This window comes from Salarias fasciatus, chromosome 3, assembly GCF_902148845.1.
Source record: "Salarias fasciatus chromosome 3, fSalaFa1.1, whole genome shotgun sequence".
Classification (NCBI taxonomy): Eukaryota; Metazoa; Chordata; class Actinopteri; order Blenniiformes; family Blenniidae; genus Salarias; species Salarias fasciatus.
Window position 1 is genome coordinate 21,592,054 of NC_043747.1, and position 25,756 is coordinate 21,617,809.

The following is a 25,756-nucleotide window of genomic DNA, read 5'->3' on the forward strand; positions in this document are numbered from 1 at the left end:
GCAAGCGTTTGTTATTGATTCAGCTCTGTGCAAGCCTTTCCTATTATCAATACTATTATAGCTCTAAACATAAATGATAAATATATTGTTTATCTTTTGACAAGTCCGGAACGTGGGGAAATAATCGCACTGGGTCAAAGGAGACTGACCTGTTTTCATGTGTACTGAACAGCGTGATCAATCCCAGCAGCTCAGTGCCGAACTGAACTGAAGATGTTTACAGAAAATATGTCAGATGATTGTTTTATCTCTTTCCTCTGTGCGTGTGTGTTTTGTTTGTGTGTGTGTTTGTGTGTGTGTGTGTGTGTGTGTGTGTAGATCAACAGAACTGATATGAAACCAAGACAGACTCTGCCCACTGTCCAGACCGACACTGTCTGTGTGACTCACGTCTTAACCTCAACCGGGCCTCTGTTCCGCCCGTCTCATGACTACCTTCTGCTGCAACATGTGAACACACACACCAAAGTGAAACCAACACACACACACACATTCATAAGATGCACATGACCTCTGAATATATAAATGCTGCAGGCCAGATGGATGCAAACAGTCATCGACTGTCACAGCCGAGCATTTCTCCACTAGAAGAACCTCAGCAGCCTAAATAAAGATGAAGCTCTGCATCCTGCTGCTGTTTACAGCGCTCCTCGTCATCATTAACGGTAAGAGAAACATCCCCTCCAACGGGCCAGTTCTGAGGAAATCTAACTAGGGATTACTGAAACTGACATCATGTTGAAAGAGTGTTTCCTGATCTGACTGAGACAGCAGGAAGATGCTCAGTTCAGCTCGTCGAGGAAAGGTTTATTCCAGAAATCAACAGTCTTCATGTGCAAATTTGGTCATTTCTGTACATTTAAATGTGTTGAAGATTTTTCTGAAGCATGGATGTTGGTTTAAATCAGAGACATCCAGTAGGTCATTCTTAAATCAGCTTCAATTATTGTCTTAAATCTTCAAAGTTGGAGATCAGTAGCGAGGATGAATCTTTAATGGGTCTTAGGACGCTCAGATTTACTGCTTTACAGGATTTAAAATACTAAAAACAGACTGACTGGATTGATTTTAAAACGTGTGTGACTAAATACTCCAAACATTACATATTTATATTTTTTTATGTGTTAAATATACATTGATAAGCAGAGATTTCAGTCTGTATTATTTTTTGAGGTTTTATTGCATCTTCCATACAATCATGACCTTTAAATCCTGCTTATGTGTCAGATTGTCAATGACGTTGGAGTATTTACACAGGACAGGAAGATTGTGTAAAAAGAGGAACTGCCAAGTGTCACAATGCTGAAAGCTCGTGTTCGTGATGAAATATTAGAAAGGTGGAAAGTGGCGCTGTCAGCATTTTATTTTGTTTTTAAGGCATCATCATGAAATGGCAGCAAAAAGTAGTGCAGCAGGTGAACCGGTGTTTCAAAAGAAAGAATATTTTACATGTTATTCATCTGAAACTGTTCAAATTCAACACCTAATATCTATTTCAATATAGACAGGAGTAGAAATAGGGTTGAGCAATTCTTTTAATTATCTATTTAATTATCTGCTGCATGTTGTCAAACATAAGGCCCGTGGTACCCAGTTAGATGAATATATGCAGTTACGGCACCCTGCCTCTCAAAGATGGATAAAGCAGCTTTAAAACATTCATGGATTTGTTTATCTGCTCTGATTGTTTTTTAATTCAGTCACATTCAGCTAGTTTCTGTTTGAGTAAGTCACTTCCTGTTTTTGTTTGTGCTGATAGCTTTCAAAATGTACCAACAAATTTCCCCCAGCGTGTGAAAAAATGTGGTTATTTTAGTTATTTTTAGAAAAATCTTAATCAAGAAAAATATTTTTCTTTCAATTTCCTTGATTGAGGTTCCTCTTAAAACGGCATTAGTGCTCAATCACAAGGTTTCCAAAGATAACAACTGTAGCAATGTTTAGCAGGAAAGATTATTAACATGGCAAATCGTTGAAATCAGTCAAAATGTTCAAGTTTATCTTCAACGGCGAACATTTTTTGTTTTTCTCAGGCATGCCTTCGATCAGCAGGGACTACAACACACACTGCCGGTGCCTGCAGGTGGAGTCCAGGATCATCCCGCCGGACAGCCTGAGGAGCATCAAGCTCTTCCCCGAGGGGCCGCACTGCTCCGAGACCGAAGTCATGTAAGAGGCGCCGACCGAACATTGAGATTATCACAGATCTTTGCTGCCAGAGCATGAGAACAGCTGGAACTCAGGCCTCATTTACATGACAGTTGCTCAGTTATTCATTCTGTTCATTATCTCTACATCTATGAATTCCTGTGTGTGTGTGTGTGTTCAGAGCGAGCCTGGCCAACGGGGAGAAAGTGTGTCTGAACCCTCGCTCCTCCTGGGTCAAGAAACTGGTCCGATTCATCCTGGAGAAACAGCTGCATCAGCAAGCGGCCGCACCACCCAAGAACAACGCCTAAATCATGCGTTTGCTGTGTGAAACACACGCATTGGAGCTGATATCTGCCTCACTGAGCCGACCTTTTCCCAATAATTACAGTATTTAACCCAGTATTGCTCTGATTTCAGTATTTAACGTCATTTCTTGCTCATATTATTTCTGTTTTGTTTGCTTGTGTCTGAATATTTTCAGCAAGATACTTTATATGCATTTATTAAATAATACTTTGAAAGTTTGAGAGAGAGAGTGCAGAAACATGAACTCTTGGACCATTTGACAGCAGATATGTAGCATTTTGAGAGCAGGAGAGTGTGACTGATTTCTGGTTGATATTTGATTTGTGAAACTTCACGAGCAGCTGCAGAGATCAACACTCCCTTTGTACAGAAATACTTCACTGATGAATAAATGGATGCTTTAAAAGGAAGATATTTAGTTTTGTGCGTTTGTTGTTTGGATGCATGGTGGTTAGCAGTACTGTTTTACTGCGAGAAGACACTGGTTTCATTTCAGGGTCCGGATTTTTCTATTTGACAATATTTTTTTCTTATTATGGCCAAAATACAATATGCCACCAAGGCTTACAAGATTTAGCTATAATTGAATTGGTAGAAATACTGTCTGATATGATTAATGGCTATAGATAACAAATTATATTTTTAATCCAGTGTAGTTTATTTAAATACTGATAGTACTGCATTAGTCGAATTAGTTACATTACATGCACCTGCTCTCTAAGATGTCAGATATCAACAAACTAGATTTATTTTTAATCTATGTTGTTGAAATTGAAAGTAGTTTCAAATGTTTGTGACATGAAAACAGGGAATGGGGTGAGTGAGAAAGGAGCCTAAAGCAGTCATGCTCAAAAGATGGAGAGGTTTTAAATGTTTCTTATCACCTTTTTTAACATTAGTTCGTGTCAAAGCTTAGAGTCGATCATTTATAATGTGCCTTGCGTCCTCTCAGTGTTTCTTTCTTGAATGTCCACAGAGGAGCGGTGCTTTGAGAAGCAGATGTTCAACTCGACACAGAACCGACTGAGCCCAGAAAAAACAGAAAACAAAACCTGGCAGATTTTAAGAAAACACCCAAGCCGGGACAGGAGGGGCTGAACCAAAACACCAAGAGGAGTTTGAAACACCCTGAGTTAACATCCAACAAAAATAAAGAGAACAATTGAATAGAAGTGAAATACAATGATAAAATAATATAAAATATATTCAAAACTTTGTTTTTAACAATCAGAAGTTCCCTAAAATGTAATCTAAAAACACCTACAGTAACATTGCACCCCTACAGATAGTGGACTGTCCCGCCGTCAGACAGGTGAACCGTTCGGCTCGCGCTCCTCAGCGGGGAGCAACAGGACCCGGAAGTGGGAGGTGAGTCACTCCGGAGGGGGAGAAACCAGGGATGTTCCAGACACCCTGAAGCTCTGACAGCTGCGGTTTTCTAATGGTTATGTTGGCAAAACGCTCCATCCTCATCCACCCGCCCGACACTTTTCCCACGAGTGTGTGTGTGCCAAAGAGTTTCTCCAAACTCCGCCCGCTCCAGCGGGCAGACGGTAGAAAACGAACGCCACTTAAATGTTATATTTAGGGACCGAGCCCGAGGGCGAGGTGGCCTCAACTGAGGCCACCTTGCCTGAGGGCAAGGCCTCTATTGTTCTTCGTTCGTTTGTTTCTTATTATTATTATTATTATTATTATTATTATTATTATTATTTTACTGTCGCACTCGAGCACTAATTTGACCCCCTAAACATGCACGAAAACTCATCAAATTTGGCACGCACATCCGGACCGGTGGTCCATTTGATAAAATGAAAAACTTAACCCCATGTGCTCTCTAGCGCCACCTACAAACTAGCACCCACAAAATCGTGCAACCAATAGACAGTAAAATCTGCACCCCTGTCAAGTAGGAATGTCGTAGCGAGATAAAACCAATTGCTGACATGTTCAACTCATTAGGATCTAAAACTCATCCATTGACACCCTTGACCTAAATCCAACAGGAAGTCCGCCAATTACCTTTCAAAGTAAAAGCTTCACACAGCTTTTTTACAACACCATTTATTGTAGAGATGTCAGAGTAGTGCACTCTGATAGAGGAGAAGTGTCTCTACAAGAGGTGTAAACAACTTTTTCAAAAGTCACACAGTTTACATTTTATTAGCCCTTCAAAATAAAACTCACATTTTTGAAAAAAGGGTCGCTATGGCCAATAGGAATGTTGTAGAGAGATCAAACCAATTATTCACACACTCATCTCGTCGAGGTCTACAAATCTCTCATTGACAAAAAAGACCTAAATCCAACAGGAAGTCCGCTATTTCCCTTTCAAAGTAAAAAATGAGTCCTCATTTAAAAATTATCTGCTCCGAGACCGTTTGTCGTAGAGACGTCAGAGTGGCGTGAAATAATAGAGGACAAGTTTCTCTTCCGATATTGTTAAAAACTTTTTCAAAAGTCTCATGGTGTGGATGCTGTTAACCCTTAAAGCTAAAAGTCTTAAAATCCACTTGAAACACTACAATGGTCGCTACGGCACAAAGAAAAGCCAGAGAGAGATAAAACCAATGGTCATGCGTTAGTCTCACAGAGATCTAAAAATGAACAATTGAGACCGAAAACCAAAATCCAACAGGAAGTCCGTTATTTCCCTTTCAAAATAAAAGTCACATTTTTAATAAAGCGGTCGCTACTGCCCGTAGGAATGTCGTAGAGAGATCAAACCAATTGCTCATATGTTTGTCATATCAAGATCTAAAAATCATCCATTGACATGCATTACCTAAGTCCGCTATTTCCCTTTCAAAGTAAAAAACACTTCTCATGAAAACATTATACCCCCTGAGACCGTTTGTTGTAGAGACGTCAGAGTAGCGCGGCCTGATAGAGGAGAAGTTTCTCTACAAAAGATGTGAACAACTTTTTCAAAAGTCACACGGTGTGGATTTTATCAGCCCTTCAAAATAAAAGTACCATTTTTCAAGAAATGGTTGCTACGGCCCACAGGAATGTCGTAGAGAGATAAAACCAATTGTTCACACGTTCGTCTCGATGAGATCTAAAAATCACCTATTGACACCATTCACCTAAATCCAACAGGAAGTCCGCTATTTCACCTTTCAAAGTAAAAATCACTCCTCATTTAAAAATTATCTCCTCCGAGACCACTTGTTGTAGAGACGTCAGAGTGGGGTGAAATAATAGAGAACAAGTTTCTCGAGGACGGCCTCAGTGGGGCCACCTTGCCAGAGGGCGAGGTCCCGTCCAATGCCGCTTGCGGCTTTAATTAGGGACCGAGCCCGAGGGCGAGGTGGCCTCAACTGAGGCCACCTTGCCTGAGGGCAAGGCCTCTATTGTTCTTCGTTCGTTTCTTATTATTATTATTATTAGGGACCGAGCCCGAGGGCGAGGTGGCCTCAACTGAGGCCACCTTGCCTGAGGGCAAGGCCTCTATTGTTATTCGTTCGTTTCTTATTATTATTATTATTATACATCCCGCATGTTTGACGGCAAATTTGACCCCCTAAACATGCACGAAAACTCACCAAAATTGGCAGGCACATCCAGACACGCGAAAAATTTGATAAAATAAAAAACTTAATACTATCTGCTCTCTAGCGCCACCTACAAACTAGCAACTACAAACTAGAGCAACCAAGAGGCATAAAATCTGCACCGCTGTCAAGTAGGAATGTTGTAGAGAGATAAAACCAATTGTTCAAACGTTCGACTCATTGAGATCTAAAAATCATCCATTGACACCCTTGACCTAAATCCAACAGGAAGTCCGCCATTTGCCTTTCAAAGTAAAAGCTTCAAGCAGCTTTTTTACAACACCATTTATTGTACAGATGCCAGAGTAGTGCGGCCTGATAGAATAGAAGTGTCTCTACAAGAGGTGGAAACAACTTTTTCAAAAGTCACACGGTTTGGATTTTATTAGCCCTTCAAAATAAAACTCACATTTTTGAAAAAAGGGTCGCTATGGCCAATAGGAATGTTGTAGAGAGATCAAACCAATTATTCACACATTCGTCTCGTCGAGGTCTACAAATCTCTCATTGACAAAAAAGACCTAAATCCAACAGGAAGTCCGCTATTTCCCTTTCAAAGTAAAAAATCACTCCTCATTTAAAAATTATCTCCTCCGAGACCGTTTGTCGTAGAGACGTCAGAGTGGCGTGAAATAATAGAGGACAAGTTTCTCTTCCGATATTGTTAAAAACTTTTTCAAAAGTCTCATTGTGTGGATGCTGTTAACCCTTAAAGCTAAAAGTCTTAAAATCCACTTGAAGCACTACAATGGTCGCCACGGCCCAAAGAAAAGCCAGAGAGAGATAAAACCAATGGTCATGCGTCAGTCTCACAGAGATCTAAAAATGACCAATTGACACCGAAAACCAAAATCCAACAGGAAGTCCGTTATTTCCCTTTCAAAATAAAAGTCACATTTTTATTAAAGCGGTCGCTACTGCCCGTAGGAATGTCGTAGAGAGATCAAACCAATTGCTCATATGTTTGTCTTATCAAGATCTAAAAATCATCCATTGACATGCATTACCTAAATCCAACAGGAAGTCCGCTATTTCCCTTTCAAAGTAAAAAATCACTCCTCATTTAAAAATTATCTCCTCCGAGACCGTTTGTCGTAGAGACGTCAGAGTGGCGTGAAATAATAGAGGACAAGTTTCTCTTCCGATATTGTTAAAAACTTTTTCAAAAGTCTCATGGTGTGGATGCTGTTAACCCTTAAAGCTAAAAGTCTTAAAATCCACTTGAAACACTACAATGGTTGCTACGGCCCAAAGAAAAGCCGGAGAAAGATAAAACCAATGGTCATGCGTTAGTCTCACAGAGATCTAAAAATGACCAATTGACACCGAAAACCAAAATCTAACAGGAAGTCCGTTATTTCCCTTTCAAAATAAAAGTCACATTTTTAATAAAGCGGTCGCTACTGCCCGTAGGAATGTCGTAGAGAGATCAAACCAATTGCTCATATGTTTGTCTTATCAAGATCTAAAAATCATCCATTGACATGCATTACCTAAATCCTACAGGAAGTACGCTATTTCCCTTTCAAAGTAAAAAACACTTCTCATGAAAACATTATACCCCCTGAGACCGTTTGTTGTAGAGACGTCAGAGTAGCGCGGCCTGATAGACGAGAAGTTTCTCTACAAAAGATGTGAACAACTTTTTCATAAGTCACACGGTGTGGATTTTATCAGCCATTCAAAATAAAAGTACAATTTTTCAAGAAATGGTCGCTACGGCCCACAGGAATGTCGTAGAGAGATAAAACCAATTGTTCACACGTTCGTCTCGATGAGATCTAAAAATCTCCCATTGACACCATTCACCTAAATCCAACAGGAAGTCCGCTATTTCGCCTTTCAAACTAAAAATCACTCCTCATTTAAAAATTATCTCCTCCGAGACCGCTTGTTGTAGAGACATCAGAGTGGCGTGAAATAATAGAGAACAAGTTTCTCTTCAGATATTGTTAAAAACTTTTTCAAAAGTCTCACGGTGTGGATGTTGTTAACCCTTAAAGTTTGAAGTCTGAAAACGCACTTCAAACACTACAGTGGACACTGCGACCCGCACGAATGTCGCAGAGAAATAAAATTAACATGGATGAATTTGTCTCATCGAGATCTACAATTTACCCAGAGACATACCCATACCTAAATCTAACCTCTTGACCTACTTAAGCCATATCTGGGCATAGCAGCTGGCCCCACTGATCTGGGACCTGCTGTAAAACATTCTGCATGTTGTACCTGCTTTCCACAGTAGATGGCGCACCGTGACCACAAATCACACATGACTGAAGCAACAGTGCCCCTGCAGCAGCAAGCCACTGAGGAAGCAACACTTGAAACACATTGGGAATGGTCCAAACAGCTGTCACCTTGCAGAAATATCACCTGAAACACACCATACACCTGAAATCAGTCTTTAACAAGTGGATGGACGATGGATGGATGAATGCATGGATAGATTGACGCACAGACAGACAATGGTATGGAATGACACTATTCTGACACTCAAATGGATATATTGGTGGAGCACACATGACTATCAAAATAAAAGCGTCATACCCCTTCAAACTAAAAGTCACATTTTTGCAAAAAATGACATTTTTAACAAAGCAGCTTCATAATTTCGGGGTAAACAGTGTTAGTGGAAGCATGTACTTCGTTTCTAAAAGTATAAGGTCAAAAGTCCTTCAAAATAAAAGCCCGTTCACAACAGATAATGGGGTCACAAAGAGTTTACCGGAGGTCTAACCCCCCCACTGCAGCTTTCACTACTCACAGTGGCTGTGTGACCTGGGGGTAAGAAACGGAGATAGGCACTGCCTGATGTGCTTGTGCATAGGGAGACTTTGACTTTTGCTAAATGAAATGACTCTCAAATTAAGAGCCTCACACCCCTTCAAAATCAATGTTACATTTTTGCAAAAGGATTGAACGGTCTTTTCACTAAATCTGCAGAAATCTTCAACTGGAAAAATTTTCCCTTCACCTGACTGAACACCTCACAGTGAACAAGACACATGCTTTCACATTCTAAATTAAAGCTGTCATCTCTCTTTCATTACACTTGAAAATGTGGAGACTCATTTTGAATTCAACTGACCAGCTGTGGCTTAGTTCACAATGTTCACATCAAGTCATTGCAGAAGCAACACTTGAAGGTTACTATGATTATGTAAATACTGGTAGATGTCTCACCCTGCAGAAATCTCTCTTCACACACACCAGACACTTGAAATCAGTCTTTCAGTAGGTCACACTGGTCATGATCCACACTACAGTTTCACAACACAACCTCATTCAACTCAGATCACTTTGAATTGATCTTAAACACATTCAAAATGTTTTATTCCCCAGTTAGACTAAATGAACATCTTGAACATCAGAGAACAGCAACATTCCGGTCCAGCTGTGAATACAGGGAAACATCTGTCTTTGTCAGGAACAAGTACAGAAAGGAAGAGTATCTCTGGAGAATGGTTAACTCAAACTTTTCTCAGTGAAGTAGCAGAACTGTAAGCTGACCTGAGCTCCAGAGGAAACTCATTGATTTATAGACAGACAACATTTTACAGTCAACACTGAACACTTTATTGATCATCACAGGTTAGCTCGTCAGTGACTCATCAAAAAAGTAACACAAATTGTGACTTAGATTAAATTAATTAACTTCATTATAAATTGAAAGTTCACTTGAAAATTATTAAGAGGTAATCAGTTATCAAATGTATTTACATTCAGAAAATAATCACCCACACATCTAAAAAATCTTGTGCTGAAAATGTCAGTTTATTAAAACTTTATACAATCCATGGCCAGGAAATAATGCTCTCTGGCAACATCAAAGTAGTGGTGTGTCCTCCACAGCGCCCATGTCCAGGAAATAACATCCACCAGGAGCATCAAAGTGGTAGTGTGCCCTCCACAGTGTCATCAGATGAACACAGCAGCATCTTCAACCAGAAGATTGACCTGGAGAGAACAAAGCAAACAGACTCCTGTAGTAAACACCTTCACTGATTCTCCATTCAGGAGATTCAATGACACAGATTAGAGACACGCAAGAGGAGAATAACAGAGGAGAGAGTCTGCTTGGTTGCTCAGATATGACCAATGTTTAAAATTTGATGAAAACACCTCAGATTCACATTTCCTTGTCACTCCATTATCGCTATCCCAGATACTCCATCAACAGAGAGCTTAGAGCACCAGTGATCATCATTGGCGTTTTCTTTTAAACTGGAATGACTGAGACTGTCGGGCAGACGGACGGGGGAGGGGGGGTGAAGGTAGTAGAGTTCTAGGATAACAAGTCTTGTCCAGACTGTCACCTGTTCAGGCTTTACTCTACTGGGGGGGGGGACAGAGAGACAGAAAGAACACAGCAACATTTGTACAAACATCATAAACACTGATCTAGAGTCTAACTATCTACATTTCAGGCCAGTTAAAAGAACATTGTCTCCAATAACGTATTTACAGTTCAGCTGTTCTACTGACACTCTTCCTGATGTGTTCATTCAGAACATGTTGGAGATGAAAATAAATGTATCATCAGTGACCGACTGTAAAACCTTTAAAAGAATGGAGTTCAATGACATTTTACATATTAAACCTCAGTGAAGACTGATGAACTCAATCAACACATCAGGAAGAAATGAAGACAAAGTGGATCACAGAGCACAGCTTGGACTGGTAAACAGAGACTGACATCTGGAACCAGGGAACCTGCAGCTGGAGACACATCTGGAACCACACAGCACAAAGTACAACACAGAGTCAAGTCCAGAACCACACTTGGAACCAAAGTTACACCTACAACCACAAAGACCAGGTCCAGGACCACAGAGCCACACCTGGAACAACACAAACAGAACCACAGAGAGACACCAAGAAACTCAGGCAGTACAGAGCCATGATTCCACTGACATTAATAAATACATGATTTCATTGATCAAACTACATTCTCCACAGGTTCAACCTGTAACTTGTCAATAAGTTAAATATCAAAATATCTACAAGACCATCTTGTAATTCATACACAATAACTCATTTCATATCATGCAATAACAAACTTGTGAAAAACCTTCAATAAATACACATGAGAAATAACAGGATTTGGAGTGGCAGATAAAGTGCTTTAACGGAAAACCCTCAACAGCGCCGCAGTACGACTCAGTTCCCTCTATCAACCAGCTGATCAACAACAAACAGCAACACTTGCTTCGGCCCACTGCCACGTAGCTCAGTTTGACTCAATCAGTCCAAGTCGTCCTCAAACATCCCCTCAACGTCCTCAAACTCCACATCATCCAGCTCAAACCACGTGTCCAGCTCCTCCAGCTGCCCCTGGTCACCTCCAGCTCTGAAACTACACAGAATTCCTTCATGATCACTGAAGTACGTGGGCATCACTGCACATTCCACAGCAAACTGTCTGCTTCTCACATAAATGTGATCAATCAAAGTCCCCTTCTCTGTGCTCGCTTGTGTCACCAGCTGATCAAATCCTTTGCTTCCCATTAATTTGCAAATTGACGACCCCGTTAAAATGTTCTCATTAAAATCTCCCATGACTACAATGGTGTCACTGATTGGATTAAGCCAACGCAGCAACCGCTGCAGGTTCTGCTTGAAGAGGGAATTTGGGTAACGTGGTGGACGATAAATTACTGCCATCACTATGTTGAATTTGTTCCACAGGCACACCAAACACTCCAGATCCAAATCGGGTGCCTGCAGGATGTCACAGTCCGAATCTGCTGGCCTGTACAAACCAACTCCACCATGTTCTAAAGCCTGCAGCTCTAACAGTTTGGGGTGACTGCTGCTGTAACACAGAGCACGAGGGCGGCTGTGGAAAGAGTAGCCGTCAATCTGGACGCCGTCCAGTGAGGAATGTGCAGTGAGCCACGTCTCTGTGACAGCAATGCAGGTGGGCTGCAAATGCTGTGTGCAGGACACCAAATCCATCAGGTGGCGACTTAAGTTTTGAACGTTCATTAGATACACTGACAGAGTGGGCGTGTCTAATGAAGGTCGTGGCTGCTCAATCAAAAATGGAGGCATCCTGTCCAAGGCCTCCTTGATGGTGTCCTTGCAGTAAATGGACTTCTCTTTGAAGTTCATGATGATCAGTCCAGACAAATCCCTCACACGACTCAGAGCTACGTAGGCCTGGCCAGGTGCAAACACCTTCTCCAAACACACCACGGCCCGGTCCACCGTCAGGCCCTGCACCTTGTGGACGGTACACGCCCAGGCCAACTTCAGAGGGAACTGACGACGCAAACCTCCACGCTTGGTGGCCTTCTCCTCCACCGGATCGATGGCAGTAGAAAGCCGGCAGGCCACTGCAGCATGTGAGCGCTTCTTCCTCCTCTGGGAGCCAATTTTCTCATCATCAAATTTGACATAAACTGTCTGAGGAAAGTTGTCACCCTGTCTCAACTGGATATGAGTGACTGTGCCACATGCTCCGTTGACCAGACCGTCTTCCACGTCCACGTTCTTACACAGCATCACACGGGCGTCTGGACCCAGACTCAGAGTCTCCTCTAAGGATGTGTCCAACGCCGCACTGTGATGCCCCGCCATCAACTCCAGCTTCCCCGTGCTCCTGTTGTTCATGAAGTCCTGAGCTTCAATGGTCACAGGATCGGGACACGTCCGACACAGCTGCTTCAAGTTGTGCTCATTCACTTTACGGTTGGTGGGGAAAATGTGCAAAGCTGAGCTCTCCTCGCCCGTCTCACAGCTCTTCAGGATGTGGACGTCACTCTCTAACATGGGGGTGTCTCTGGAACGCACTCTCAACCTGTTGAGCAACTCGGCAAACACGCTGTCCTTCTGCCTCACCACCGTGGTCAGCTGCACCACACTGAAGTGGCACCACAGGTCCACACCCACCTGACTGCTGTACAGAGGCTTCCCTTTAACAGGAGGCAACTGATAAAAGTCTCCCACAGCGATCACACTGACGTTACCAAACGGGGAAAAGTCTCCAGTCTGCTTGATCTGCCTCAAGCGGCCATGGACATACGCCAACAGAAGGTGATCCACCATACTGATCTCATCAATGACTAGAATTTGGAGGTGACGGAATTTAGCTCGCAGAGAGTTTAGTTTATCTTCACCCAGAGGGATGTAAGGTAAACTACACTGTTTGCCAATGCTCAATGTGTGGTGAATTGTTGCTGCGTTTAAATTGTACGCAGCTATTCCTGTTGGAGCCGTTAACAAAACACAGATCTCATCTGGTTGATCACAAAGTGTTGACAGCAGCCTCCCTGCCTCGTACTGGATGGCCCTAATTAAATGCGTTTTCCCCGACCCCGCCCCCCCAGTCAGAAAGACATGCAGAGGCGGTGGGTTTTCACCCCTCACCTTCTGCAGACACCACTGTCTCACCTGGTAGAAAACAGCCTGCTGTGTCTCATTCAGAGACCTAACTAGAGCTAAGCCCTCAGCACGAGACAACACCAGCCTGTTTCTCTCTAACTGGGCCACCTGTCGGCCACGTTCCTGCAGATCTGGAACGTTCTCCAGACCCTCCACCAACTGCTCATCTGCTATCTCTGTTGCCTGTTGCTCTCTCAACTCTTCAGCACACTCGTCACGTTCCAGCTCCTGTTCAGGACACAGGTCCCCCCAAGCGTCTTCCTCAAGGCCGTGGACATGGTGAGCGATCTCCTCAGCACGCTCCAGGTTCTCAGGATCGATCTCAAACTGGGCCCTGTTCTCATCCACCACCACCTTGACTGTATGAACGGAGCCGTCGCCAAACGTCACCTCACCGTCGTTATAGAACTGTTCAAAGAGCTGGAAGCCCTCGGGCTTCAGCTCTGAGTCACTTCTATAAGGAAGGAACAACTGCAGCACACCCTGAAAATAAGCCTCTCGTTGTTTGTCCAAATTGAAGCGCATGTAGCGTACAACTGCAAACTGAGATCGTGTTCTCCTCAAGATGAAGCCCAGTTTGTTCTTCAACTCGATTCTGTTTGGTGAAATTTCATTCCTGGTGAGAACACGATACTCCGAGGCAAACGTGGCAATACACATGTTGTCAAACACACCACCATCAGGCCTGTTCCTGTACCTGTCCACTATACTGGTCATCCACATGTCATCTGAGCTCAGATCATGTGATGACGCCCTCTCCTTCAGGACATGGAGGGGTAAACTCATCCTCACGATGTTGTCCCCTGTTGGAACAAACACCACCTTCCTGGAACACTCCTTCAGGTGCATGTTGGTTAGCCTATACACCGCCTCCTGGGCACAAACGTCCCTGTTGTGTAAATATACACTGCCCAGCTTCTTCAGGGCTTCTCGAGCAGAGAGGTTTCCTTCTTTGGATGCTTCTTTTTGGGCGTTGTTCAATAGTAGGCCAATTTCTCTCTCTGCTTTCGTAATATACGAAATGATGTAAACAATTACAGCGTAGGCGTCGGTGACAAAGCTAAGGTCCATGTTAGCGTTCCAGCACTTCAACAACTTCTTGCTATACTGGTTTACCCACACCTCCTTCAACCCTCTCCTATACACAACCTTGGTCTTCTTCTCTAACCTCCTGTAGGCCGTTTCAAAGATATCCTGGTTGATGTGTCGACTGGCAAACAACTCCTCTACACTGTCAAACGGCTCCTCCTCCCTGATAGCTTTGCTCACAGACGCCAAAATCTCCTTTGCGACCTCCTTCTTCATCGGGTTATCCTTCTCAAAGCACTTACAGACCAGCTTGTTCTCTGAATCAGGATTCTTCTGGGCCTCCTTCAGCTTCTGTTTGTCACAGCGACATTCCTTCATCTTACAAAGGAATGTACGCGTAGAAGCAGGTTTTGGGAAATGGAAACGACACGTCGTCTTGTTCTTCCGACAAGACTTTGAGTGTCGTTTGGAATGTGTTTGAACTGACGACACAATGTCCAATAATGTGTCGTCGTCTGAGGGCAGCTCACACGTCACATACTGATCAATAAAGTCGACCACCTCCTCATCTGTGTTCTGGTCAATTTTAGGAGCGCCCTCGATCCAGAACAAGCAGTGAACATGAGGAGAACCGCGCTGCTGAAACTCAACACGGTAGAAGTGATCGATGATTCTGCCAATTGGCTCAGAAGGAGACATGAGAACCTCTTTCAGAAAACAATGCCACCTGTAATCAAACATCCTGGCCGCAGTCACCGGATTACGCCGCAACAACTCACACCTGTCTGCCCACTCCAAATCCTCCACCGTCTGCACTCTGCCTTCCTGTTTCAGGATGCTGGTCAGAAGGTTCTGCCAGCGCAGATCTGCAGACGAAAACGAACAGAACCACGTAGGGATGCCTAACTGACGGACACAGGCAAAGATGTCCTTCTGCACAGACTGCCAGAACGCAGGAGTCCCTCTAATAGGCTTCAGGAATCGGAAACCCTCGTCAAACTGTAGCAGCTGCTTCAGAGACTCCTCGTCCTGCAACATACTCTGGCTAATCTGTGCAGAGCCCTGATCACCTTTTCCCTTACGCAGTGCAACAGAAACACTAGACACCACCCTGTCCATTTCAGACATGAACTGAGCAAAAAAGATATATTCAACATTCTGCGAAAAACGGCCATCGGCGTGCATGATCCGGTTATTAAAATAACGTGACAATGTCAAAGCATGATTCCGCTCATGATGGAAAGTCTTCTGTCCTAAAGGAAACAACACGGGGAAACACTTAGCTTCGTTTGAATTATCACAAAGCATCCGGACTGGACTGTTCCCCTCTGCAGGCGCTACATTGACTATGTCCTCAAAATACTGGTCTAGAGCCTCCTGACCAATATCAACAGGCATAAGACAAGTGTCCTGAAACATGCAGTGTTGCTGTCTGTCATGTAACATTTCATCTTGAATTATGTCTGCTGATTCCTCCTCAACAACATCAACAACTGCAGGCCTTTTCTGACCCTCACCATGTTCCTGATGAGCAGCCTCGCCCTCTACAACAACCTGATCATCAACCTTCTCCTTCACTGCCTCATCCTCACTGCCTGACTCATCCTCTTCCTGTTCCTCATCTTCCTGCCTGTTAAACTCATTGACCCAGTCCTCATTGAACTCAATGTCTTTATAATAAACATTAGTTCTCTTTAAATAGTCTAGCGCCTGCCTGACACGTAGAGTATCCACAAACTGGTATTCATAGTGTCCCTTGTAGGTCAACTTCCTCTTCAGCTTGACCTGTAACAGAGAGCCTTCCATACTTGACCGTGGCAACACGTTGGTGGTCTGAACAATGTTGGCTGGAACACATGTGACTGGTCCATGTACTCCATTCTGCCCTCCTTTAGGCAGTGCCAACATCTTCATGAACGGAATATGCAACGCGATCAGGTGCTGCTCTAAACTATGCAAGCATCCCAGTTCAGGTGGAATGGGATCAAGTTGCAGGTCATTGATCCAGCACTCAGCTGGAGTGTCACCTTTACTGATCTTAGAATGGCAGGTGTAGCAAATCCAAAGGTGTCCTCTGGAAGGAACCAGCTGACAGGGCTCAGCACACTCCTCACTACAACGATGCAAATAATCGTCACTGATGCACCTGTTCGCTACACGAGCCGATTCTGACCTGGAACTATAAGCTTCCCTCTGACAACTCAGCACCTGATGCCTGAACAACAACCGATGGCAAACGCAACAAACAAAATCTGGACCATCTCTGACCTTCTCTACAAACTGATCCATAACAAACCCAAAATCCTGAGATTTGTCCTTTATCTGCTTCCTACTCAACTGTACACGAGCAATTACTTGCTGCCTGTGTTCAAGACTGCCACTGTACTTTTTTCTGCTAATGGATTTAGTGTTCTGCCTATGCTGCGGGTCTGTTCTGTATTTTATCACACTACTTTCTCTCACCTTCTGCCGATGCTGCGGGTCTGATTTGTACTTGATAATACTACTTTCTCTCATCTTCTGCCTATGCTGCGGGTCTGATTTGTACTTGATAATACTACTTTCTCTCACCTTCTGCCGATGCTGTGGGTCTGTTTCGTACTTGATAATACTATCCTTTTTGATCCTCTCTCTGTGTTCACTGTCATCTCTATATTTACAAATGCTCATCGTTTTAACTCTCTGCCTGTGTAATGAATCTTCAGAATACTTTTTTATACTACGAGCTATTTCCTTCTTTTTAAAGATGTAATTTTTATGATATCTCTTCCTGAAATTTTCCCTATGTTTACGCACATACAAGATATTCATTTTCTCCTGTCTCCATTTTTTCTGTGTCAGATACTTTGAACGAAACTGACTGTTACTTTGTCTAACCTCATCAACAGCACTTGCAGTCTCACTAGAAATAATACTTTCATTACCTTCACACCCTGCTCTGTTAGTGTCCAAAACTACAGCCTCCACCATCCTTGACCTCATGCTGTAACCAGTCACCTCACTTACTTTACAGTACCCATAACAGCTCTCCAGTCCAGGCTTACAAACACAGACAACATTCTCAAAATGAGCCCCACCAATATTCTCCAAATAAATACACTGCGGCGACAACTGATTCCTGCTACAACGGTACTTCAACCAGCGTCCATTGGTGAATGTACATACACCAACTCCTAACCAGTCAGCTGTAACCTGAATTTCCACCTCCGTGGCCCAACTACCCACAAACCTCATCCTAGACTGCTGAATGTACTGGGAGACAGAGGAGAACTCAGATCTCAACAAGCTCTGGTACTGAGCTGCCTCTTTCTCCAGCTGTTTACAGACAGCCAGTCTGATCTTACGGTGGTGCTTCTGAGAGCCACTCACAGCCTGAGAGATGGCTCTGAAGAAGCAGTTCCCATCAGCCACTACCTTCTCCTTCCTGCAAGGAACACCCAGCGAACCAACCTGGCTAGACGCAGAAGCACTGACCCGCTCATAGTCAACATCAAACCTGCTACACAAAGTCCGACAAACATCAACATCAACAGGACAGAAGACCAGCTCCTCGGTCCTCACAGCAGCTACAAACTCCACATCAGCGTTGAGCTCAGGAGCATCGTAGCGCTTTGATTTCTTTAACAAACGAGTGTAACGAGAAGTCCTACGCCTCCTGCCATCAGTAACAGTTGTTTCTGCAGTTGAACCACTGCTCACAACACTGGCAACAGTCTGAACAGAAACTCCAGACAGTGCTGGACTGGCAGCAACACCACACTCAAAGACACAAGTACCTACAGGAGCCTCAGCCACAGTCCTGGACTCAGTGACCTCAGGGGACTGTGGTGGTGGAGAAGAACTCATCACAGTGACGTGACTCTCTACAGAAACTCCAGACAGTGCTGGACTGGCAGCAACACCAACATCACTCTCAGACACACAACTGTCTGCAGGAGCCTCAGCCGGTGTTCTGCTCTCAGTTGCCTCAGGGGACTCTGGTGCTGGAGCAGAACTCATCTCAGCGACGTGACTCTCCAGAGGACCAACAGACAGGGGTGGACCTGCACCCCCACCAATATCAATACCACACAGCTCAAAGTACGGCTCGCCTGACTCTGAACTGAGGCTGTCAAACAACTGACAGATGTAGTGTTCCAGGTCCTGAACATTTGCAAACTGCAGAAGCACGCTGCTGCCTCTGGAGTCAAACAAGCCAACACCACTCCGTGGATGGCTGTCCACCACAGCAAATCGTCCGTTTTCGCGGATGATGGCAGACGTGTTGGAACACATTGTAAGCAGACATGCACTGTGTCCATGTTCAACAAAGACCTTCTCTAGTCCGTCCGGCAGAGTGTACAAAACACTGTTATCAACGCGGGCACCTTTAGATGTGTAATCACCTTCAGACATGTGCATACAACCTGTTGCAGTGAAGCCAATAGTAAATTTCAGCACCTGACCATCCACCTTGATCTGATCTGGCAGGTCAGTTGCAGACAGATAAGATGACCAAGGCTTGAAGCCAGGGCGGCTCATGACCCACTTGTACAAAGAATCACCCGAAACCAAAGCATCATCAAGCTCCTGCCTCCCCCACGAGAACACACTGTTCAAAGTGTGTCTGGCTAAGCTCAACCCCGCGATCGCCATGCACTGCTGCCCACCATCGATAAACCTCGAGCTGCCCTGATGGAAGGATCCCTGCACAGCCTTCAGAAGCCTGATCCCAGTCCTGACATCAACCACTGCTGCTGGCCTCGCTGCGCTCACACCAACACCTGACTGGCCTGACCCGGAACTCTCAAGAACGACACACTTAGCTTCGGGGATGAGGCGTCGCTCCGTCGGCACAGCAGGGCACGCTGCAGGAACCTCCTCCCCGACCGCCGCTGGAACCGGGCCTGCAGTCGGGGGCAACACCTCCTCCACCACCTCCTGGGTTGGTGCTTCCACCTGACACAAAAAGGAAGCAGAAAGTTTTACAGCGTATTCAAACTGAGAACCAATAAAGCAGGTCATCTACAAATAAGCCATGCAGTCTATAAAACCAAGAACCAACCTGGGGGACTGGTGGGCTGGGGCAAGAAGCAGACATGGGCTCACAAGCAGGTGAAGGAGTTGCCAACACCTGCAAAGTAAAGGACAACAGCTCTCAGTTAAGTTAATCTCTTTTTTTAATTTCAAAATGTCCAGCTTAAATGTCACAACCAATTCTACATCAAAGACACAAACATTCTACCAACCTTCTGCCTTCCCCCTCTGTGCCTCCTGCCAACACCTGCTGGCCGACGCACCACACGGGAGGTCTGAAGAAGAAGGAAAAAAAAACTCCTTTTCAACAACTGTCTTCCTGCTTGGTTAACCAGTGTCATCATGGAATAAGTGTGAAAGTTACCTGGCCAGCTGGCGGGACAGCGGGGCCACCGTCAGAGCCAGAAGAAGGGGACACCTTCTCCATGGCGTCCAACATGGGCCCCCGGAACCACACCGGGTTGGGAGGGATCGCAGAGGATCCCTCCGCCGGGCGTGCAGCCTATGAAAAACAACACCAGACACAATTGATTAGAATTGCTTTGGGACTTGAGAAAACATGGCAAAAACTTTAAACAACACATGAACTCAGAAACACCTTACCTTGCCCCCCTGTCCAACCACACTCCACTCCCAGGGGTTCCTGTGACGGGGCACGGGGACGTGTCCCGTCACCACCAGCCTGGGAGCAACCCTGGCACGCTTTGGCGCAGGGGGACGCACCGGTGCCTGGGATGGAGGAGGCACCAGCTGCTGGAAAGCAGCCTCCCACAGCAGCTGGACCAAAACCTCCATCCCATGCGAGTCACTCAAGTGCACCTGAAAATGGAGCAAAGGAGACATTTTAGTCAACCAGTGTATCTAACTAAAAAGACCACAGAGTGGTCTGCATCACAGAACAACAAAACATGCTCTGCTTACCTGGTCAGGGCACCACAGCTCCAACCGGTGCAGGGGAAAGTGCTCTGCCACAGACACGTACGGGACACCTGAAGAGTGAGAACAGAACACACACCTTCAGTTATCAAATGTAGATTCAGAAAAAAACATTTGTGATGACTGACCACCATTACAACCACACACACCAACAAAACCTTAACATACCCATACGTGCTGCGACACGATGGTATTCCTGACGCAGCAGCTCCTGAAGGCCAGGCTCAATGTTCAGGCGTGGAGGGAAGTCCAGCACGAACACCTACAAAGACACATTTAGCCATGAAGTCAAATGGAGTGATGGAGAACAAGCTGCAGAAAAAACAGTCTCCTCACAGCAGCTGTGCATTCACAACAACAACACCAACACAACCAGCGAGAGCCTCCGTTTCCTCCCTGAAACCACTAGACAACGCTCTTGGTGTGAAGACAGGCCTGGGCCATCTGCAGTTCGACTTCTTCAGTACAGCATACCAGATGTACTGTGCTTTCACACGCCTGGGATGCTGCACTAAAGAAGTCAAACTGCAGATTGCACTCTTCTCCCACTTCCATTAGTGGGAAAATAGCGCCAAAACCTGTATAAGTCAGCTGACAAGACACGCCACAGCAACATCATGTGACCAACAGTCTGAGGAAGATGGCTGACAGCCTATGAAACCGTCAAGTAAACAAATACCACACTAGTCTGTTTAAAAGAATTTCGTTTTGAATCCTCACGGCTGTAAACAGTCACACTTTAACAACCGTTCAGTTCTTCTTTTTAATGAAAAAAACGGTGCATCGCAAGATTTTATTATCTTGGTGCTAGATTTTTTTTCCCCATTTACTGCACTGTTAAGTTAAATTGTTCTTGTATTTTTCTAAGTTTACATTATTTAATTGCATTGCTATTTACTTGGTTTGTTCATAAAATATTAAACTATTCCATAGTTTTATTTTTCAGTGCAGATGCTTTAAAACTGGTTTAAAAACAATGTAACATATCGTGATTATAATTGACATAGAATGATATGAAAAAAAAATATTGGAATCACATTTATTGCTATTTCGCCCAGTCCTAGCTGAAAGAACATTCATCAGCCTCCATCTTTAAACCCAAACTTCCTCCCCGTGGCTTCACAACATAAAGAGCTAATTTCTGCATCACTACTGACAACCACAAGTAGAAAATCAACCCACCTTGGGCCAGAAGCTGCAGGCCGTGGTCAAGAGAGCACTGAAGTCGAGACCTGCACTGTCCACAGTCCGGGACACAAGGTCGTTGCTGGGGGCGCACACACACACAGCATCTGGGGTCCAGGGCAGGTCAGCATGCAGGAGCTCCGTCCTCAGCTGGGAGCCCCCTGCACCTGGAACACACAGATAGGAGAAGCACAGAGGTCCCTCGGGCACAGCTACATACCCGTCCACCATGGCCCTCAGGTGCGAGTCTCCAACGACGAACACCATCTGCATTCACAGAGACATTGCTTTAGGTTAGAGACACCAGCTGTGAGTCCTTCCAGCAATTGCTGTCTGCATAAAAAAAATAACAACTCATACCTTCTTCTCCGGATCCCGGGCAGGAGTGACCAACTTGCGGGACTTCCCGGTCAGGACAGAAGTTGGCCATCTCCGCACACGGTGCCGAAAGCCTGTGCCACGCCCTGTTTAGGACAAAGGAAATAGACAGCGTTTGTCACTACATCACGTTTAAGAAGTTTCATGGTGAAAAACATCACTCTTCAACTCTTTCTCCTCAATCTGGCAACGTTGCCACACAACACAACAACAGAGTCAAAGGTCAACAGTTAAACATCTCAGAACATTCTGACACTCACGGGCCACAAACTCCGGAACAGCAGGTGCAGGACTCCAGTCCTGGGGCTGCGCCAGCCTGCGTCTCACGGCCTGAGCACGCCGATGACCCCGGGCTCTCGGCATCTGAAGAACAGAAAAAACCCAATGAGTTCAACAAAGACACCACAGTCAATGACCAGCGACGATTAATGATATTAAACCTGCGAAACCAGTGAATCCACTAATACTGATGATTCAACTTACCTTAGCAGCAGGAAAACCACTGAGCAGCGGTGTGAGAGTCTGTGTGTGTGTGTGTGTGTGTGTGTGTGTGTGTGTGTGTGTGTGTGTGTGTGTGTGTGTGTGTGTGTGTTACCGAGTGTGTGCTGGAATATACACGTAAATGTGTTTAGATATGTTTGTGTAGTGTTCGATGTTGGGTGCAGCAGCAGATGATACTCAAATGCAAGAGAACCAGGAGAAGAACAAGCAGGAGAACAGTCTTCAGAACCAGCAAATCACACCAGACCGCAAAGTTGAGACCTGAAAAATAAGGACAGATTTCATTAAAATATTGTATATGCACTTTTTGTACATGTCAAACATTTTGCAAGTTTTACACAAACCCTTTACTGCACCATTTATTCTGTATTATTTACTTGATTTTCTCCTCTTTACATTTTTGTTTAGTTTGGTTACACTACTGATCATTTTGTTCTTGTTCATAAAATATATTCATAACTGCAACGCTGTATTTGTTACAAGACACTTGATTTCAACAAACACCAAAAAATATAAATACATTGCAGTGTGTTTATTTAAAAAATAGTGGGCACGCTATTCCCCCTGACCCGTCCCGACCCGCGTCCACGCGCTCTGACGCCGCTACGCCCCCACCCCCGGCCGATCTGCGGCGGGCTCCTCCAGCAGTCCAACCACCAGGCTGAGCAAGTTGTCTGGGGGTAACCCTGAACACGGTTAACCGATAAGCTAACACCGCGAGCGGTTAGGAAGCCAGCTGGCCAGACGAAATATAGTAACCGATTGGGTTGCAAACGCCGGTAGCCGCTACAAAAACAAAAACAAACAAACACCGAAACCAGCCGGGAAGCTAACAACGCCATCCACCGAGAAGCTAATGCTAGCAAAACACGAGGAACGGACGGAGAGAAGCCGCAGCTCCCCGCGAGAGAACAACACGAGTGGCCGGTACTGCTGGCTAGTAAGATATCCAAGATACGTCTGGGCACGCCGCACGCGCTAAATTGTACAGCGCCCGGACAACGGAGAGGAGAGAAAGAAAAAAAAAAACTCTCCGACAGTCCGAAAACACCAGCGGAGTTAGCCCCGTTAGCAGAGACACCACACGCCTCCCCCCCCCCAAACAGGAGCACGCCAGACTCCATTCATTTCATCAAGCTACACTGAAGACCTGATGAAATAAGTGGAGTTTGGTGTTCTCCTGCCTGTTTGGAACGAAAACCTGCAGCCACTCGGTCCTTTCTGACACGATTTCGACACCCTTGAGCTACATAAAGCTTAAATTAGGAATTACAATACGAAGGAACTCTTCTTACCTCCGGTGAAGTGCGAAATGGCGATTTCTTCTTCGTGGTTGGTGTTTGAAAAGTGATTCTTCTTCGTCGGACCTTAACGGCAGCTTACTTCGCAGGCTGTTGCACTACTGCCACCTGCTGGTCATTTTTTCAGACCCTTACCAAGTCAGTACAGGAACACGGACTTAAACACAATGCCGATAAAAATGACAAAACATGAACTAGTGTAAGTGCGTCCCATTTACAGTTTAGCAGTGACGTTTATTTTAATAAAATTTTGGTTTCTACCTCGCGTGAAAGCAGATCATTACGGGGGAAATAAAACTGACTGAAAAAAATGCAGGCAGGACCGTTTTAAGAGACAGACAAACGCGAACTGTGGAAAGAAAAAAATGCTTTAAAAGTCTATAAAAAGGAGCAGAAACACACGAATCACCTCTTTTGTAACATGAAGTGGTCAATAAATTCCACATATTTCTGTTTTTCTTGTTCTTTGTGTGGATTATTATCGTGATACTCGTATTCTTTGCAGCTTAAGTGATAATGTGGCTTAAATCCCTTATAAAAACCTTTAGTAAATAGTTCCAATTAAGTAAACAGCGCAGATAATCCAGCAAAAACTGCCACAGTCCAAACGTATGCATCCAGGCAAAGCTAGAAACTACAGCATTTTGTCCAAAACATGTCTTGAAATAAGCAAATGATCCAAAATTAGACGCGCCACCGCGCGCACACGCGGGGCGTCTCTCCGCGTGCGCGTCCTATAATAATCCATTTTTTTATCAGATAAAAACATCCAGACCGCTCACACCTCGCTGAGGATATCCAATATGGCGACTGATCGGTTTCCGTTGCTTATTCGTCATATTTCAACCAATCAAGTGACTCATCCCGCCCTCCGATGGCTAACCAGCCAACCGCTGCCGAAACTGATGGACCCACGTCATCGGTCGTCATCACTCGTCATCAACGTATTCTGAACCAATCACGTCGGTAGAAACGTTTGACTGACAGGGCTGGTAGCCAATGAGCTTGCTGAATGGCTGGCTGGCCCGCTAGCGGGGTTTTGTGACTTCTCAGATATCTGCTGAGGGCTGCACCTGCTGTCTGTCCCTGCTCCTCTCAGTCTGAGGGCCTTATCCCACACTGAAGCCTCTCTGAAGTGATTTTTTGAGTATTTTATGAGTTTTTGGAGTGAAAATAATGTTAAAATGGGCCAAAAACCAACATATACCATTGTACAGAGGGCATCCAGAGGGTATACAGAGGATGTCCAAAATTGACCCCGCCAGGGCATAATAGTACAAATACATGTGTGAAACACTCATTTCTTGTAGTACTGCTCTGACATTTTCACCTGAACTTTGTAAGACCCCAGGCTTTAGCAAAATTGTGTTTTCAAGCTTCCACAATGCTTCCACACTTATTTCCAGGTGTTTTATGAGGGAAAAAATTCAGTTGAGAATGAAATTCATCCTAATTCAGTGTGCTGCAACATAAATAACTCTGTGCAAGTAGCACCTACAGTAATTCTGACTGCATTGGGTGAAAATACAGATTGTCAGCTTGAAACCCCAACCATGCATGTACTCCAAACAGTTCAAGAACAGCATTTAGTTTACTTTGGGTACGTCTTCAGTTGAACTTTTAGGCGAAAATGGCCCCGAGCTTAAAGAGTTAAACATTTCACCAAATATAATTATATTGGTTACATTACATCAATTCAAAACACGAAAAACTGGGATAATTCATATTAAAGTGTAGTAACCAATTTTCACCACACGATGGCGTCGACTGCTTGCGAGCAGCATTATCTGCTGTGTAAACCCTTCCACAATGGTAAAGGACCACAGTGACAATGATGCTTGCCAAAGTGGAGCAGACATGACTATCAAAATAAGAGCCTCACACCCCTTCAAAATAAAAGTCACATTTTTGCTAAATATGACATTTTTAACAAAACACACAGATATTTTCAGGGTCAGCAGTGTTCATGGAAGCACATGTACAACTTTTCCAAAATAAAAGCGC

At 44.5% G+C, this 25,756-nt stretch overlaps 3 protein-coding genes across 3 annotated transcripts; 1 reads left to right on the top strand and 2 right to left on the bottom strand.

Annotated features, from left to right (window-relative positions):
* The first annotated feature begins 509 nt into the window (after nucleotides 1–509).
* Nucleotides 510–2,860, top strand: LOC115385820 (interleukin-8-like). The gene is made up of 3 exons (XM_030087890.1): nucleotides 510–665; nucleotides 2,034–2,169; nucleotides 2,330–2,860. Exons 1-3 carry the CDS (start codon nucleotides 614–616, stop codon nucleotides 2,457–2,459), a joined length of 318 nt encoding a protein of 105 aa, XP_029943750.1. The 5' UTR covers nucleotides 510–613; the 3' UTR covers nucleotides 2,460–2,860.
* An 8,357-nt stretch (nucleotides 2,861–11,217) lies between these two features.
* Nucleotides 11,218–16,952, bottom strand: LOC115382377 (uncharacterized). The gene has a single exon (XM_030084108.1). It carries the CDS (start codon nucleotides 16,950–16,952, stop codon nucleotides 11,265–11,267), a length of 5,688 nt encoding a protein of 1,895 aa, XP_029939968.1. The 3' UTR covers nucleotides 11,218–11,264.
* Nucleotides 16,953–19,811: 2,859 nt separating this feature from the next.
* Nucleotides 19,812–22,313, bottom strand: LOC115382403 (uncharacterized). Its single transcript, XM_030084120.1, has 8 exons — nucleotides 22,211–22,313; nucleotides 21,933–22,036; nucleotides 21,570–21,839; nucleotides 20,556–20,649; nucleotides 20,373–20,440; nucleotides 20,055–20,270; nucleotides 19,870–19,953; nucleotides 19,812–19,823 (listed from the first exon to the last, which is right to left on the bottom strand). Exons 1-8 carry the CDS (start codon nucleotides 22,311–22,313, stop codon nucleotides 19,812–19,814), a joined length of 951 nt encoding a protein of 316 aa, XP_029939980.1.
* Between the last annotated feature and the right edge of the window lie 3,443 nt (nucleotides 22,314–25,756).

What these genes read in the sequence shown, in the direction of transcription:
- LOC115385820 (XM_030087890.1), top strand. Translation starts at nt 614, where the DNA reads ATGAAGCTCTGCATCCTGCTGCTGTTTACAGCGCTCCTCGTCATCATT. An exon ending in GCTCCTCGTCATCATTAACG is followed by an intron (nt 666 to 2,033) that starts GTAAGAGAAACA and finishes TGTTTTTCTCAG; the next exon opens with GCATGCCTTCGATCAGCAGG. An exon ending in TGCTCCGAGACCGAAGTCAT is followed by an intron (nt 2,170 to 2,329) that starts GTAAGAGGCGCC and finishes GTGTGTGTTCAG; the next exon opens with AGCGAGCCTGGCCAACGGGG.
- LOC115382377 (XM_030084108.1), bottom strand. Translation starts at nt 16,952, where the DNA reads ATGAGAGAAAGTAGTATTATCAAGTACAAATCAGACCCGCAGCATCGG.
- LOC115382403 (XM_030084120.1), bottom strand. Translation starts at nt 22,313, where the DNA reads ATGCCGAGAGCCCGGGGTCATCGGCGTGCTCAGGCCGTGAGACGCAGG. An exon ending in CCTGCAGCTTCTGGCCCAAG is followed by an intron (nt 20,650 to 21,569) that starts GTGGGTTGATTT and finishes GTGTCTTTGTAG; the next exon opens with GTGTTCGTGCTGGACTTCCC. An exon ending in TGGTTGGACAGGGGGGCAAG is followed by an intron (nt 19,954 to 20,054) that starts GTAAGGTGTTTC and finishes TGTTTTTCATAG; the next exon opens with GCTGCACGCCCGGCGGAGGG.